This window comes from Gastrolobium bilobum, unplaced genomic scaffold (assembly GCF_033153095.1).
Source record: "Gastrolobium bilobum isolate Gb01-03AN ecotype WA unplaced genomic scaffold, APGP_CSIRO_Gbil_v1 utg4364, whole genome shotgun sequence".
Classification (NCBI taxonomy): domain Eukaryota; kingdom Viridiplantae; phylum Streptophyta; class Magnoliopsida; order Fabales; family Fabaceae; genus Gastrolobium; species Gastrolobium bilobum.
The window spans coordinates 471,484-489,774 of record NW_026898973.1 but is presented as its reverse complement, the minus strand read 5'-3'; the positions used below and the strand labels follow the sequence as shown (position 1 = coordinate 489,774).

General features: G+C 38.2%; 1 protein-coding gene across 1 annotated transcript; it reads left to right on the top strand.

Moving 5' to 3' along the window:
* The first annotated feature begins 1,731 nt into the window (after positions 1-1,731).
* On the top strand, positions 1,732-3,481 carry LOC133285986 (clavaminate synthase-like protein At3g21360). The gene is made up of 3 exons (XM_061483313.1): positions 1,732-2,097; positions 2,765-3,021; positions 3,136-3,481. Exons 1-3 carry the CDS (start codon positions 1,732-1,734, stop codon positions 3,479-3,481), a joined length of 969 nt encoding a protein of 322 aa, XP_061339297.1.
* The last annotated feature ends 14,810 nt before the right edge of the window (positions 3,482-18,291 follow it).

Sequence of the window (18,291 nt, the reverse complement as noted above, 5' to 3'; positions counted from 1 at the left end):
TCAAAACGAAGGAAACTTGCTGGTCAGACCCTTATCTTAAGCAGGACAAGTGTACATGAAAGTGAAGTTGTGACTTCATATAAATGGTGGAAGTGGTGACCAATGAAACATTCAAACTAATTACTGTCACATAGCATATTTTATAATGGTGAGAAATTCAACGGTCAAACATAGATGTACTATTTTTTATTATATTATTTGGTTAGGTTAAGCTGTCTGCAGATCAACAAATTAGCTCATCATGTATGATGACTTCTACCCCAAAGCAAATAGGAGTTTGCTTGTACCATAGGTGAAATATAACATCTTGTTGTAGAACAAGAAATTTCATCTAATAATGCATCTAATTAACCTTTGTGCAGTGGCGGAGCCAGGGGTTAACATATTAAATTATTAAAATATTTATCATAATTACACAAATTTATTAGAAAATTTTTTACTATGAGTTATAACACACTTATATAAATACGGAGTAAATTTTTCACATCAGCAGAAATTAAAATGATGTTTCCCATCAGTAGAAACTAATAAAAAGATGAAAAGACCAAGAAGCAACGTAATTAAATTAATAAAAAGATGAACAAAATAGGGAGTAAATTTTTCACATTAGTAGAAATTAAAATGGTGTTTCCTTGTTTGCAGGTGCCAATGTATCAATGTTGTATAGTTATTTGCATAAGGCATAAAAAAAATCAAGTAATAAATACAATTTATGGAAAGAGAGCTGGTGTCAAGGCACCATCTGGCAACAAAGCAGCTCCGCCATTGCCTTCGTGCTTCCAAAATCCAAATAATAATTTTTGAAAGTTCACAGATTCAAATTCAGGAAATAATTTCTTTGTAAATATGAAAGGGTAAAATCACTTGTAAGAATTATCTTCACTTCTATCCTCTATAGTTAGGATTTAATGGGTAGTGATTTTTTTGTTTTTTTATAAATCACACTTATTCTACGTAGGAGACAATCCTGTTCAAGCCGAGAACTTTCACATCATGGTGGGGCTAACTCTTCCAAAAGAATTTCTTTGCATTCATAAGAATTTGAACCCAAAATCATACTTAAGTTGAATCAAACATGTACCACTTAAAACAACTCTTTTAATCTATCGGGAGTGATTTTAATGTTTCTAGATTGAGTCAGTTGGTGACAAACATCTACCCAAACAAAGTATATGACTACGTGGCTTCATCACAACCACATTCTGAGTTTCAAGAAATGTGTAGGGATGATTACTAAGAACTTTGGGGGTTGGGTTTTACAAGAACCTTGGGGGATTTATATATAATTGGTCATATCAAATTTTTTGTCGGGTGCCTTAATTTTGTTATTATCATTCAAATAGTTTATAGACTCCCTTTGGCATTTAAGAGTTTCGTAAACATGCTGCAAACTGTTTTGGCATAGTTGTAATGATTGGAACCAAAATCGAATAAATATAGTTTTATCCCCTTCCCTAAAATCTCTTATAAAAAGACCAATCCAAGTGAATATGCTTTTACAATTTGTAAGAAGTTAGAAATTGACAAACATAAATTCCTTGTAAAACATATGAACGGCAAGATAGCGACAAGAAGCTTCCCTATTGGCCGATGACAAAGCCAGCCTCATGTCATTTTAGCATAGCAATTGTCATCTCCAACTACTACTATATATATATAAAAAGCAAGTAAACCCACATAAGCAAAACTAAGATACAAACATTTGATATCAGAGAGGAAGGAGACAGAAAGATGGAATTTTCTTGCAAGGACTTCAAGGTAGGGAAATGTGAAGGAGAAAAACTAGTAGATGGAGAAACCATGCCTTTGGTGCTACAACCTCCAGAGACCAACAAGAGGGACATGGAATCCTTGCTATTGGCTTTGAAGAACAATAAAGAGTGGTTTGAGCAAATGATAATCAAGAACAGTGCTGTTCTCCTTCGAGGTTTTGGTATCAACAATGCTGAGGACTTCAATGATATCATAGAAACATGTGGATGGGAAGACATTCGTTATGTTGGACCAGCACCTCGCACACAAATTTACAAAAGAATATGGACTGCCAATGAAGGACCCCTCTCAGAGTTCATATACTATCACCATGAAATGGTTTTGGTAAGTCAATTTTTATCATACTCATATTAGCACCATAACATGTCATTTAGCTAGTTTCCTGATATCATAAGCAAAATATTCCAAGTTAATCACTTGGAAATTCCATTTCAAAAAATCCGAGGTCCTGTTTTGGCCGGTAGTCACTTCATCTGCATATGATCAGAAGGATGGATTAAGAAAAAAATAATTTGAGATCAATATGCCTTATAGAGAATTCCATCAGTGAATCTTGGCATCAATCTGTTTGATCCTTTTTGTGAAAACAATCTTATGCACAAACAATTAAAAATTATGTATATAATTTCAAACCACTAATAGACAATGTATGACAAGGTTCTCTCTACATCCTTCAATTCATGATATTAATATATTCAGATTATGTCATATCCTTCGTACCTTTGCACTCACTAATTGGGTTGGGGCAGAAAGTGATGATGTGGTGTGAACAACATCATATTGATTTTTAAAGACAGATATTAGAACTATATATTTTTTAATTCAGCTTCTTACATCATCTTGCAACTTGCATATCTTCCCAAAGCAATCAAAACTACAATTTCAATGAAAAAAATACTAGTAAAATTTGGTCAATTATTTGCATTTGATTTATGGCGCTTAACTTAACTTTCCATGTGCTTATTATGAAATGGGGGATTTAAATAACCAGATTAAGGAATATCCCAAGAAAGTGATACTGTTTTGTGAGATACCACCCCCTGAAGGAGGAGAGACTCCTTTTGTACCAAGCTTCCGAGTGACAGAAAGGATGCTAGAAGAGTTCCCAGAAGAGGTGAAGGAGATTGAAGAAAAGGGGTTGAAGTACTCATTTACAGCTCGCAGTACTCAGAATGATACTTCCTCCATGAGAGGTAGAGGTTGGGAGGATGCATTTGGGACCTCAGATCGCCAAGAAGCTGAGAAAAGGTATTTTTCCTTCAAACACTTGGTCAAATATGCACTAGTTTTGTACATGCATGTTATTGATCGGTCTATGAGACTATTCATTGAACCTTCAATGTTTTTACTAAATTGTTGCAGGGCAAAAGCTCTAGGAATGGAAATAGAATGGCTTCCAAATAATGGGGCGAAGACAATACTTGTACCAAGAAGGTTAACGCAGGTATTTGAAGGAAGGAAAGGAAGAAGAATGTGGTTTAACACAGTAGTAGGCATGTATGGGAAGGAACTTAGCTCGGCCATGATGGCAGATGGAACAGAGATTCCAGAGAAGGTAGTTAAAAGGTGTGAAGAGATCATTGAAGAAGAGAGCATTCAATTCAAGTGGGAGAAAGGAGATGTTGTCTTCCTTGATAACCTTGCTTTGCTTCATGGTAGAAGGCCTTCCCTTCCTCCTAGAAGAGTCCTGGTTGCTACATGCAAGTAGTTTGAGATTATTGTATCAAATATAAATGCTAAGAAAGAAAAGGTAACGAGGATAATAGCTATGAATAAGTGTGTCATTCACCAATATCGATCAGGAAAAAGTAATGTATGATCATTATTATGTACTCCATTTCTCCTTGAATAAAATTGTTCTCTATGCAGCACCTACTAACATGGGAATGACCCAACATTTTGTGACTAATTATATGTGAAATATTAGAGAAGTGGTGCAAAGTTATATAAGAATATATTTACTTGCATGTTTATATATTTGTGGGAAAACAATTCTCATGTTACATGAGATAAATTTTCTTTCTTACACACTCTTCGATAACTGTGCCACATTTTTTTCAGCTGGTGGAACCCAGGAGTTTGTCTTTATGACATGAGATAACTTATTTCCTTTAACATGAGATTAATAAAACCCTATGTTTATATGGGAAAAGTATTTCACCAATTATAATACAATAAATTAGAATTACAAAAATATTTTGATTTTCGCCACAAAACGATGTAGTTTTGGACTTACCAAAGATAATTTATCTCCATTGACTGAAGAAATTCTTTACCCTATTTACATATGGTAAAATGATTTGTTACGTGACTTAGCATAAGGTTTTGTCTGGTCAAAAAATTATAACTATATATTAAGGGTAGTACGTAGTTATAATATTAAAGTTGTTCTTTTTTCTTTCTCTTCAAAATTTTAACTATATACTACGTGTAGTATATAGTTATAATACTAAAGCTATTTTTTCTCTCTCTTATGTCAGTTGACAAGTCTCTGAAAAGTTACTTAGGAGAGAAAAATATAATTTTTATATTATAACTATGTACTTCCCGTAGTACGGATAAATCTTTGGTACCACTGTTGTACCCAAGTAGGTACAACATTTTTCCACTTTTGGAAAAAATTTCAACAGTTTTCAAAAAATAATTCCCGCCACATTGCAGTTTTTTCCAAAAATAGAAAAATGTTGTACCCACTTGGGTATAATAGTGGTACCAAAGATTTATCCCAGTAGTACATAGTTCAATTTTTGAAAAGAGAAAAAAATAATTTTAACATTATAACTACATATTACCCTTAGTATATAGCTATAAATTTCTAACCGGACAAAACCTTACATCAAGTGACATTATATCCGACAAGACATATGATCATTTGACACTGATATCTCATCTGAGAGTTGTTGATCTTGTCTTGATTTAGTGACTCTGATTTGTAAGCATGTGACATCATTGATCTGCCTTAATCTAACGGCTCTTAGATAAGGTGTCAAACTTTTTATTTGATATCGGTGTCAAAATATCTTGTATGCCATAATTATCACTATCTTACGATACGGTACGTGTATCATACGATACAAAAATTAAATCAAAATATGTAATTTTTAATATAAAGAAAAGAAATAAAGATTTGATTTGCGATTTAAATTAAAAAAACCTAAATGGATCTTTTTTAGAAGAGGAAGATGGATTAGTTATGTCACTAATAGACGCTGATAGTAATAGTAGTGATAATATTAGTCTTAATGATTAATGAGTAGAAGAATGACTATTTTTCTCTTTGAGTTTCCTCAAGGTATCCCCAGGCCGACAACCGAAGACTAATCCTTTTGAGGTGTAGAGATCACCGAAGTAGATTTTGCGTATACCAACAAAGTCTTTTTCATACATACGGCTAGAGATCGAACCTCTTACAACATGCTTAAGGGTCCCAGCCATCTATCAACTGTGCTGGGTTTTGTTGGTTGGTTTGCACTTTAATTACTTATGTATTTTGCTTATTGGATCCTTTTTGGAATATGAATTTATATGATATTAATTTTATTATATATTTTTAAATTATTTTTATTATTTTTATGTATGTAATAACCCTGATTTGTAATATGTTTACTGGTATGATATTAACTATTTAATTATATATAATCCAAATTAATTAAGTGAGAGGCCTAATATAAAGAATTGGATTAAATATTTTAATCAAGCACATTGTAGATAAAATAAGTGAGAATACTTAATTCAATCAATGTGGATTGGTAATTGTGATTGAAGATTTAATCGCGTTTAATCAAATTAATTAAGTGATAGGCTTAATATAAAGGTTAGATTAAATATTAATTCTTCACATTGTAGATAAAATAAGTAAGAATGCTTAGTTCAATCAATGTGAGCCTAAGTGAGTGTTTTGGGGTAAAAATGGAAGTAGACAAAATTTCCTGAACTGTAAAAGTAAAGTTAGAAATATGATGGTAAAGATATTTTAGACCAATAGGTAAGGGTTGAAAGAGAATTAAAGTAACTAGATAGACAAGTTTATACCTAGTGAAGTGATACAGCTCATTTAAACTCTTTTCCTTCCTTATTCTCTCTCATTTCCTCGACACAATCTCTCCCCTGCGTCTTCTTCCCTTCGACAGAGAGCAAGAATCCATTGTTGAAGAGCTTGATTTCCAACTTCTCCATTTCTCAACTAAATCACTTGGTTTTTGAATCAAAGTTACTTAGAATCCCCATACAAACATAACCCCTATTTCTTATCCTTGAAAGTGTGTGTGTAGGGACAAAAATGGAAGGAAAAGTGGTGACCCATTGTTGATTGGGTGTCTTGGAGCGGTCCATTGCTTGAAGTGAGGCTTAGAATCTCTTCCTTGGGTGATTCTAGGTGAGTTGGTGTTAAGAAATCCTAGTTTTCTTTGAGTTTTGTGGCAGATTAATTTCTAGGTTTTTCTATGAAAATGGGTCTTTGAATGAGGTAGTTGGAGCTTGATTAAGGCTTAGGCCAAATTAGGAAAAGTGTTTAGATGATGATTTTAATGGCGAAAATGTATTTGGAAGATCATTTTACCTATCTTCATCAAATTTCAAAAATTATGCGTAGATAGTGCAAATTCTTGCATTTCAAGTAATGTGACTTGGATTGTTGGTATTGATTGTGTTCATGGTACTTCTAGGTTGGAGGCAAGTGAATTTATCCTAATTGATCAAGCATTGGAGGAACCAATAGAGCTTGATATTGGCACTTGAGATATTTCAAATGAAGGTGAGTTCATGACCATATGTGGTGTGTGGATTTCCTTGTGTTGTTGATTGTGAATATATATTTATATTCACATAGTTGCAATTGATGATGTGTTGATGTTGATTGCAATTGAATCTTGTCAAGTAGGTGATTATTTGGCAAGTTATTGATTATTGCTTAGAGAGCAAGCTAGCGGTTGTGGAACCTTGGTGCTTGGACCAATCATTGGGTAGGAAACATTATAAGGTAAACTTTCGGACCTTGAGATTTATCTCTTTGTTGTTCCACCAAGTCCCGAGTGGACTGTGGTTTTGTGGTATATGTAAACTGCAAGAATTGTGAGATATAACATTTTGTGTGCCACACAAGACAGTTGTTTCCATGTGCGAGGCATAAGACAGTTGTTTCCTTATGCATGGTATGTTGAAAGACAGTTGCTTCCTTGCGTAATACATACGTTGTAGATCTCAGACCAGTAGATTCATTATTGCACACATTACATTGTTATATATTTATATGCTTTATTATCATAATGCCATGCTTTTATGCCAAGTGAACTTTGGGGTGGAGAAATCCTCCCAGGACCCTTAGTTTATTGAGATATATATGTATATCTCACCCCGTGTTGTGGGAACCCCCTTTCAGGTACAGATGCTGCAGGAGCTTCTAGTGGCAAGCGACCATATTTGAGCTAGATATCATATGTTGATGGCCTGTCATTTTGGATTGCATCTCATCTAGAAGTGTAGATGTATATGTCATTTACATTGCCATATGTATAGATATATTTTGAAGCCACATGATGTATTTTGGAGGACTTAGTGCATGATCATTGTGATGGTGAATGCCTTGTTGTATATGGCTAATAACTTTGTTCATGTCTCTTTTGTAGTTAAGTCCTTTGGCATGTAATTATTGTAACATCCCGAGCGCTGACGAGGACGGGGAGTGATCGCCGGTGCAAAGAGGCACGAATAAGGAGCGGCTCCTGACAAGCTTCCAGCGTGGGGTTACATGCATGAATGAATCGAATCGACACCCGAAAGAGAGGGATTCCAAAGGCTGTGCAGGTATGAGACTGCACAGTTTGAGATAGCTTATAAGAATTAATTGGTACTACCTATACTAACAAGATGCATCTGCTTTTCGGTAGCCCGGAACGGAAGAACTCCATAGTTAAGCATGCTTAACTTGAGGCAATTCTGGGATGGGTGACCTCCTGAGAAGTTTTTTCAGGAAGTGTGCGAGTGAGGAAAAAGCACACTGAAAAGTTTCGTGTTAGTATGTGGGGATAGTCGTTAATTTTTGAAGCGGCTGGGCGTTACAAGTGGTATCAGAGCAGGGCCTCTCTTCCAGTACGGTGTGGTTCGAGGACGAACCAGGCGGAAGCTGGTGGGCATGTAACATCCCGAGCACTGACGAGGGCGGGGAGTGATCGTCGGTGCAAAGAGGCACGGACAAGGAGCGGATCCTGACAAGCTTCCAGCATGGGGTTACATGCATGAATGAATCGAATCGACATCCGAAAGAGAGAGATTCCAAAGGCTGTACAGGTATGAGACTGCACAGTTTGGGATAGCTTATAAGAATTAATTGGTACTACCTATACTAACAAGATGCATCTGCTTTTTGATAGCCCGGAACGGAAGAACTCCATAGTTAACTTGGGGCAATTCTGGGATGGGTGACCTCCTGGGAAGTTTTCTCAGGAAATGTGCGAGTGAGGAAAAAGCACATTGAAAAGTTTCTTGTTAGTATGTGGGGATAGTCGTTAATTCTTGAAGTGGCCAGGCGTTACAATTATCTTGAAGAATATTGTTGTAAATGATTCATTGTAACATTGATGGAATGTGAAACATGTTTTCTCAATTTGAGTTGAATGATAAGTTGGTGAATTACATGTGGGATGTAGAGCCATATGGTGTATGGCCATGATTGGCTATCCATTGTCAATTAGGTACCAAGAAGTTGGAAAATAAAGGGAGGAAAATTCCCTCGAGTGAACCATAAAAAACAGGGGAGATCAAGTCTATCCCAGGTGGAGTGCGCTCAAGCACGCTGCATGCGTGAAATTGAGGAAAAATCTATTCCTTTGGGCGCTCAAGCGCGCTGAAGACTTGAAGATGGCCAAATTTTCTACCTCTGGGCGCTCAAGCGCCCACTAGAGCGCTCCAGCGCGCTTCTCGAAAACAGCACGAACATAGTTTGGTAAAATTGGCATAACTCGAGCTACAGAGCTTCGAATTGAGCGCGGATTGAACCCACGCGAAGCTAACTGAGAGATCTATAACATTGTAGGAGATGAGAACCATAAAAGAAGTAGAGAATTCCGAATTTAATAAATGTGAAGATAGTTTAGTATTGAACTTGAACAAAATAACAATATGAAGTTAAGCTTAGTTTCATTTATTCCGCAATGTCATACGGTTATGGTCACACAATTGGTTATTTTAAATTCGGTGTTGTTCAAAAGGAAAATAAGTAAGTTTTAAAAAGAAAAATTTACCCGAATTTTTAATTGAACCAACATTATTGTAACTGCGCTTAGTATCATAAAGCAATGATAACAAATCGATTCTAGAATAGAGTGTTACACTATCTTACGATTTACGATAGATATACGTTATTAAAATCGCTAAACGATGCTCAATACATATTAAACAACCTTGTTGTATGCATATATAATAAGAATATACTTAAAAGGGATACCTCAAGAAGTAAGCAAATATGGCCTTAACGATTAAGGAACTTCTGTAACGTTAGAAGTGTTGGGAAAAAATCGGTTCCCTCATATCGGCTCAGGGGCCTTTGCGGAAGTCAGTCAATGAGATCCTTGATCTCAGATTTCAGCAATACCTCGGCCTGAATTTCACCAGGTCGGGCAGCGCAGCGGAAAAAATCAAAAACGAAAAAACATGAGAGAGAGAGAGAGAGAGAAAGGGAACACAACCAGTTTTAACGTGAGAAAATCTTCTTCAGTGAAGAAGTAAAAACTCATGGGTCCTAGTCCAGATCAAAAAAATCCACTATGAAAATAATGGTTACAAATAATCAGAATACACCAATGTGGTGGTTAACTCATCCTCTCCAACATTGGTGATAATCAAACTACCCTAGAGATGTTTCACTCAAACTCTCCCTAGAGATCTCTCAAATGCAAAGCATGAAGCTTTGCTCAAACAATCAAATAATTATCTCTCAAATTTTCTCTCTCATTCTCTTCATCTAACCTCCACCCATAACTAATGAATATATAGAGGAGGTGAGATCTAGGGTTAGGGTTTTTAGAAAAACCCCTCAATGGGCTTAGGCTTAGCATTGAAGGATGAAGTCCAACAAATCTCTCCCTCCGACTTCAATGCGTCGGCTTCAGCATCAATTTGGCTCCTTCACAACAGTCTTCAAATTTCCTTGCTGGAACCGGTTTTATCATCATGTCGGACCAATTTTGGTCAGTGTGCACCTTGACGAGTTCGAGCTCTCCACCTTCCACCACATCCCGGATCCAGTGATACCTCACATTAATATGCTTAGTATAGGAGTGATAGGTCGAATTCTTCGCAAGATGGATTGCGCTTTGATTGTCACAACCCAGCTCGTACTTGTCTTGATCATGGCCGAGTTCCATGAGGAACTTCTTCATCCACATCATCTCTTTGCTTGCCTCAGTAGCGACAATGTACTCAGCCTCAGTTGTCGATAGTGCAACATATTTCTGAAGTCTTGATTGCCAAGAGACAGCTCCTCCGGCAAATCTCATCAAATATCCTATAGTCGACTTCCTCGAGTCGGCGTCTCCCCCTAAATCAGAATCTGAGTAGCCTTGCAACTCGGCTTTTCCTTCTCCAAATCGGAGACATAAGTCGGTCGTACCTCAGAGGTACTTGAAGATCCACTTCACTGCTTACCAGTGCTCTTTACCGGGGTTTGACAGATACCGGCTTACCATTCCAACACCATACGCCAAGTCGGGTCTAGTTCAAACCATTGCATACATCAAGCTTCCGACGGCAGATTGGTAAGGAACCTTCATCATCTCATCTTTGTCTTCATCAGATCTCGGACAATGCTTCTGTTCAGCTTTATGTGTCCGGCTAGGGGGGTGCTCACTGTTTTGGCTTTGTCCATGCTGAATCTCTTCAGAATCTTCTCAATATATTTCTCTTGACTCAGCCACAGTAGCTTCTTCTGTCTATCTCGGATAATCTTGATTCCGAGTATCTGCTTTGCAGGGCCGAGGTCCTTCATTGCGAAGGACGAGCTCAACTCTTTTTTCAGGGAGGCTATCCTCGATTTGTCTTTCCCTACAATAAGCATATTGTCAACATATAACAACAAGATCAAAAAATCTCCGGGCTCATACCTCTTCACAAATACGCAGTGGTTAGCATGTGTCTTTTCAAACTTATAATCAGTCATGAATGATTCAAACTTCTTGTACCACTGCTGAGGTGTTTGCTTCAAGCCATAGAGGCTCTTCTTCAACCGACATACCAAGTCTTCTTGATCTGGAGCTCAGAACCCTTTAGGTTGCTCCATATATATTTCTTTTTCTAAATCACCATGAAGAAATGTCGTCTTCACGTCCATTTGTTCTACCTCGAGGTCCATCGAAGCCGCCATGGCTAACACAGTTCGGACCGAGGTCATTTTCACGATAGGAGAAAAAATCTCCTCAAAGTCTACTCCTTTCTTCTGATTGCATCCTTTCACTACAATCCGGTTTTGTATCTCGGCTTTTGCCCGTTCTCTTCATTCTTAATCTTGTAGACCCATTTATTCTTCAGAGCTCGTCTTCTTTTTGGAAACTCAGTCAGCTTATAAGTCTGATTCTCGTGCAGAGACTTCATCTCGTCTTGCATTGCCTTTTCTCATTCTTCTTTCTATGAGCTCGTCACAGCCTCATCATAACTCTGAGGTTCACCGTCTTCAGCAAAAACGGTGTATTCATCAGATGGGTATCTCGTAGAGGCTCTTCTTTCTCGAGTTGGATATCTTGGCTGTTCTTCAGCTTGAGGACCCGGTTCATCATTCTCATCCCGGATCTCATCATAAACTCGGACCTCAGTGTCTTGGTCATCTTCAGCTTGTTGCTGATCATCATTTTCTTCATTTTCTTGATTTTCTCCCCCTGCTTCAGCTCGGACAGGAGGGATGGGTTCTTCTCGTCTGACAGTAACTCAGACTTTGGGCTTCAAGATGTCATGAATGTTCTCATGCTCATGAAAGATCACATCTCGACTTCTCACGATCTTCTTATTGATTGGATCCCAAAGTCGGAACCCGAACTCACATTTCGGCGAACCAAGATAGATGCATTCTTTTGTCTTCGCATCGAGTTTTGCCCTTTCATCTTTAGGGATATGCACGAAAGCTCGGCATCCAAACACCTTCAATTGATTGTAGGCCTCTTTCCGACCTGTCCAGCCTTTTTCTGGAATTTTTCCTTCAAGTGGTCGTGATGGTGAGAGGTTGATCAAGTCAACAGCTATTTTGACGGCTTCTCCCCAGAATGATTTCGGCAATCCGGCATTGGATAACATGCTTCGGACCTTCTCTTCAATAGTTCTGTTCATCCGCTCAGCCAGTCCATTCACCTGAGGTGTCTTGGTGGGCGTTTTCTCAAGTCGAATCCCGACCAATCTGCAGTATGCATCAAATGGGCCGCAATACTCACCACCATTATCAGATCTGACCACCTTCAATTTCTTGCCAGTCTCCCTTTCAACCATCGCATGGAATTCTTTAAAGGATTGAAGTACCTGGTCTTTAGACTTCAACAAATATACTCACACTTTGCGGAAATGGTCATCAATAAATGAAACAAAGTACTGAGCTCCTCCAAGGGATCTTTCCGACATGGAGCAGACATCAGTATGGACGAGGTTAAGAATATACCTGGGTCGTCTTGGTTGATCCGGTCTCACAAAAGAAACCCGGTGCTGCTTTCCAGCTAGGCAATGCGTGCAACTCTCCAACGCTTGGCCTTTGAACCCGGTCAGTAATCCTTTCTTGTTCAGAATTTGAAGTCCTTTCTCGCTCATGTGGCCGAGGCGCTTGTGCCATAGCTCCAAGCTAGGTTCATCTCGGACAGAATTGGCTTCTCCGCCATTGATCTTCCCTTGCATCACGTACAAGGAACCTTCCTTCTTACCTCGGGCCACGACCAAGTTTCCCTTGGCCAGCTTCCATCTAACACTGCCAAAGTAGTTCACTAACCCGGCATCGTCAAGTTTGCCTACTGAGATTAGGTTCAAACGCATGTCAGGTACATGCCTCACATCCTTCAACACAAGTCGGCATCTGACATCCGTGGTCAGAGTTACATCACCGACACCAACAATCTTGCTGGTCATTTGATTTCCCATCTTCACGACTCCAAAATCACCACCTCGATAAGAGGAGAAAAAACCTTTATGTGGAGTAACTGGAAGGAGGCACCAGAGTAGACAATCTAGGTGCATTCATCATATGCAAAATTCAAATAATTATCCTCACCAAGGAGGAATATCTCAGCATCCGAGTTGGCAGCCACCGCAGTGGTGCTCTTGTCTTCCCTCTTCTTGGGAATAATTTGATCCGGCTTCACAGAGCCGTTCTTCTCATCATTCTGCAGGGTCCAGCAGTCAGGCTTCTTATGGCCTGTCTTTCCTCAGTAAAAGCACTTCAACTCATATTTCGGCTTTGACCGACCTCTGGACTTTCCTCTTCTGTCACGATCTCTACACCTGCTTTTGCTTCTACCCCGGGAGTCGGATTTTCCTTTGTTCTCAGCAATGTTGGCCTCAGACGTGCTTGAAATACCTCGTTCTCTTCTCCTGACTTCTTCGCTCAGTAGGCTGTCTGTCACGACATCCATCTTCAACTTTCCTTCTGGAGCTGAATTACTCAAAGTCACCACCAGAGTATCCCAGCTTTCTGGAAACGAGCTCAACAGCAGCAAAGCCTGCATCTCATCATCAATTTTCATCTCAGCTTTTGACAGCTGATTCACAATACCTTTATAGGTATTGAGGTGTTCAATCATGCTAATGCCATCCGTGTATTCAAGCTTCACAAGTCGGCGAACCAGGTATGCTTTATTCTTGGGAGTCTTCTTCTGAATCATGGACTCCAGCTTCGTCCACAACTCATACGCGTTCGTGAACTCGGACACGTGCTCAAAGAGGTTTTTATCAATATATTTCCTGATCGTGGCTACCGCCTTCCGACTCAGGATCTCCCACTCCTTATCAGTTTTGCCTGCCGGTCTCTCATCAAGGATAATGGGCTCATGTAAATCTTTGCAGTAGAGATGATCTTCCATCATCGGTCTCCAATAGGTGAAATTATCTGCGGTACACTTGAACATGTCTCCATCATTGGTTATGCCACTGGTCTCCATCTCGTCTCCCTCAGAACCCGTCGAACTTGGGCTCTGATACCACTGTTGGGAAAAAATCGGTTCCCTCATATCGGCTCAGGGGCCTTTGCGGAAGTCAGTCAATAAGATCCTTGATCTCAGATTTTAGCAATACCTCAACCTGAATTTCACTAGGTCGGGCAGCGTAGCGGAAAAAATCAAAAACGAAAAAATAAGAGAGAGAGAAAGGGAACACAACCAGTTTTAACGTGGGAAAACCTTCTTCAATGAAGAAGTAAAAACCCTCGGGACCTAGTGCAGATCAAAAAAATCCACTATGAAAATAATGGTTACAAATAATCAGAATATACCAATGTGGTGGTTAACTCAACCTCTCCAACAATGGTGATAATCAAACTACCTTAGAGATGTTTCACTAAAACTCTCTCTAGAGATCTCTCAAATGCAAAGCATGAAGCTTTGCTCAAACAATCAAATAATTATCTCTCAAATGTTCTCTCTCATTCTCTTCATCTAACCTCCACCCACAACTAATGAATATATACAGGAGGTGAGATCTAGGGTTAGGGTTGTTAGAAAAACCCCTCAATGGGCTTGGGCTTAGCATTGAAGGAGGAAGCCCAACAAGAAGTTGAAGTCTGGGAAAGTATTTAAGGGATAATAGAAATGGGGAGAAGTGTGTGTTATTTTAAAGGATGTAAAGTTGTGTCATTTTAAGAGAGAGAAAGAGATAGATAAAAGAGGAGATAGAGTTGACAAAAAAATAAAAGTGTTGGTCCCATCTCTTTGTGAGAGTGAATTGATATAAGTTGTGTCATTTAAAAGGATAAACTCTTTTCTCGTAGAAATGATTAGTCTTACACCTAAAAGTGTGAAAAAATATATGATAAAACACAAAAGATGTAATAAGAATTGGGAAATAGATATATCATGTTGTAGGAAATTGGTTGTCATACTATAGACACAATCAATGTGGACCCCACTATTTTTTTTCTTTTTTTTTTAAATTAGTGGGGTCCACATTAGTTGTGTCTATAGCATGACATAATCCATTTCCTACCACATGATACAGTTATTTCCTATAAGAATTTTAAACAATAAATTCAAATAGGTTAGTAGTTTGCACTTTTGCAGATACGACCTTAACGATTGAGGAACTTCTGTAATGTTAAAAATGGTATTGAAGTGGCAAATGGAGACTACTCAATAAACCCTCGTGATCAACACCCGCTATTCAATCAAAATCATTAGTCATGGCAATAATTTTTGTTTTTTAGCAGCAAATTTATTGCACAATTAATATTTTTTAACATTACTCTCCAAAAGACAAGAATCTACGCAAAACAAACAATGAACAACACTTTTAAAACTAACACTATATATAATTTATAATTACTACAATATACCATACCATTAAGAAAATGAAATATGGTTAAACACATACAAAACTAAATCTAAGTAACTCAATGAACAGAACACAAAAATATTTTTATCTTCTTTTCTTTCTAATATATATTTTTTGAATTATTATTACGTTTAAACAAAAAGAACTATTATTTCTAAAAAAAATTCAAAAAATCCTATTAAATTTCATTTTTCATTTTTTAATCATTTCTAATTTTTTAACCAAGCAATTTTAATTAAAGGATCACGAGAACGAACCTGTTTGATTGTGTTATGTTAGGTTTTAGAAACCTAAGGAGCAAAACAGAGAACGAAAGAGGAAAGGAAGAAACATAATTTCTGTATATTGATATTGAATGAAAATGAAGTACAAACGTTTATTACAATTGTTATATACAAACCCAATCGACCCTTCATGTACACGTGTGGTGTAACTAACTAACCACCTAAGATCACATGCATGAGAGTACACGTGTGATATCACTACTTAACCACCCAACATCCACTTCCTGATGCAAGAAGGAAACATTCATCAAGTTACAAAGTCTGTGAGCGCCGAAGAAGGTTTCCTAATCCTACTGGATCTTCGTATCCTAACATTGCCCTCTCCTTCAACAACAACCTTGTCCTCAAGGTTGATAGATGGATAGCATCGCAGCAAGTCTGATTCTTTCTCCCATGAAGCATCCTCAGGTACTGTGTGAGACCACTGTATAAGAAACTCTCGAACACACTGGCCTTGACAAACAACTTGGCGTGCATCCAAAATTGCCACCGGAACTTGAACAGGCTTGTTATCCACAGCCAAGGGGGGAAGTGGATTAGTAACCTCAGGCATATGACCAACACACGGTTTCAGCTGTGACACATGAAACACAGGATGAATTTGACTGCTAGGAGGCAATTTCAATTCGTAAGCAATAGTGCCTAAGACACGAAGGACCTCAAAAGGACCAAAAAATCGTTTAGCCAATTTGTGATTCGATCTCCTTTCCACTGTTACCTGCCGGTAAGGCTGCAAACGAACCCAAACTAAATCTCCCACCTGGAAAGAACGATCCTTGTGGTGTTTATCAAATTGGACTTTCATCCGGTTCTGTGCCCTTTGCAAATGAAGCTTAAGTTGAGTTAAAACTTCATTTCTATGTTGTAACATAGTATCAATAGCTTCCAGCTTAATCAATCCTCTAGGATAAAATGGTATCATCATTGGTGGTCTTCCAAAAACTGCCTGATAAGGAGACATAGCAATTGCTGAGTGAATTGCTGAGTTGTAGTGGAATTGGGCCCAACATAACAAATTACACCAAGCACGTGGTTGATCTCCACAGAAGGAACGCAAATATTGCTCAAGGTACCTATTGGTCACCTCCGTTTGACCATCAGATTGTGGATGGTATGAAGAAGTTATTTTTAAAGTGGTACCACTCAACTTGAAGAGATGGCTCCAAAACTTGCTCAAAAAAATTCGATCCCTATCAGTTAGGATGGAACGAGGAAAGCCACGAATCCTTACTACCAAATCACAAAATAAACTTGCCACAGTAAAAGTAGTATAAGAAGTTGGCAGTGAACCAAAATATGCAAACTTAGACAATCTATCCACAACCACCAAAATAGTTGTAAAACCTTTAGAAGGAGGAAGACCAGTAACAAAATCCATCGAAAGTTCCTCAAAAATGCGTTCAGGAATAGGCAGTGGTTGTAGCAAACCAGCTACCTTGGATGTCTCATATTTCACTTGTTGGCAAATATGACAATTTTGAACAAATAACTTGACATCTTTACTCATAGAAGGCCAATGAAAGGAAGCGGACAAACGCAACAGAGTTCTCAACACTCCAGCATGTCCACTAATTAAAGAAGAATGAGCTTCCTTGACTAATAGAGGAATCAATGATGAAGATGAACTAATGAAATATTTACCTTTGTAGAAAACAATTCCATCACGGACCAAGAAGTCAGGTTCAGTATTTGGATGATCCTTAAGCTTCTGATGCAAATAATTGAGGATCAGTTAAATTCTGATTTTTAATCTCAGATAAAAGATCAAATTCCGGTTCTGATACTGTAACATATAAAGCTGCATCTTCATCAAACACTCGAGATAGAGAATCAGCTACTGTATTGGCATGTCCTGGTTTATATTCAATATGGAATGAGTATCTCATTAATTTGCACAAGTATTTCTGTTGCTCAGCAGTGTGAATAGTCTGAGTGAGAAGCTCCTTGATGCTCCTATGGTCAGTGCGAATGATAAATCTGGTTCCCAACAAATACTTCCTCCAACGTTTGACAGCAGTGGTGATTGCATAGAGTTCTCTAATGTAAGTAGAGGAACTAGCTAATCTGGGGCCTAACTTCTTGCTGAAGTAAGCTATTGGATGCTCACCTTGAAGTAAGACAGCCCCCACACCATAATTCGATGCATCTGTATCAATGACAAACAGCTCCTCAAAGTTAGGCAGCCTCAAAACTGGTGTATGGGACATAGCCTCCTTGAGATTTAAAAAAGCTGATTCAGCTGTTTCTGACCAATTAAAAGTAGGAGATCCTTTCAATAAATTGGTTAAGGGAAGGGCCAAGGAAGCATAACCCTTGACAAATCTTCTATAGTATCCAGTTAACCCCAAGAAACCCCTTAATTGCTTAACAATTTTTGGAACTGGCCATTGAAACATGGCTGAAATATTTTTTGGATCTGCAATGACACCTGCAGCAGTGACTACATGGCCCAAGTACTCGATGGATTGCTGACCAAAGGCACATTTGGTGAGCTTAACTACAAAAGCAAACTGCTGTAAGCATTGGAGAGCTATTTCCAAGTGTTGAACATGCTCCTCAATAGTTTTACTGAAGACTAAGATGTCATCAAAGAAAATTATAATGAATCTTCGAAGATAAGGCTTGAAAAGATGGTTCATGACTGATTGAAAGGTAGCAGGTGCATTTGTCAACCCAAATGGCATGACCAAGAACTCAAAATGTCCATCATGTGTCCTGAATGCCACTTTATGAG

What these genes read in the sequence shown, in the direction of transcription:
- LOC133285986 (XM_061483313.1), top strand. Translation starts at nt 1,732, where the DNA reads ATGGAATTTTCTTGCAAGGACTTCAAGGTAGGGAAATGTGAAGGAGAA. An exon ending in ATCACCATGAAATGGTTTTG is followed by an intron (nt 2,098 to 2,764) that starts GTAAGTCAATTT and finishes TTAAATAACCAG; the next exon opens with ATTAAGGAATATCCCAAGAA. An exon ending in CGCCAAGAAGCTGAGAAAAG is followed by an intron (nt 3,022 to 3,135) that starts GTATTTTTCCTT and finishes AAATTGTTGCAG; the next exon opens with GGCAAAAGCTCTAGGAATGG.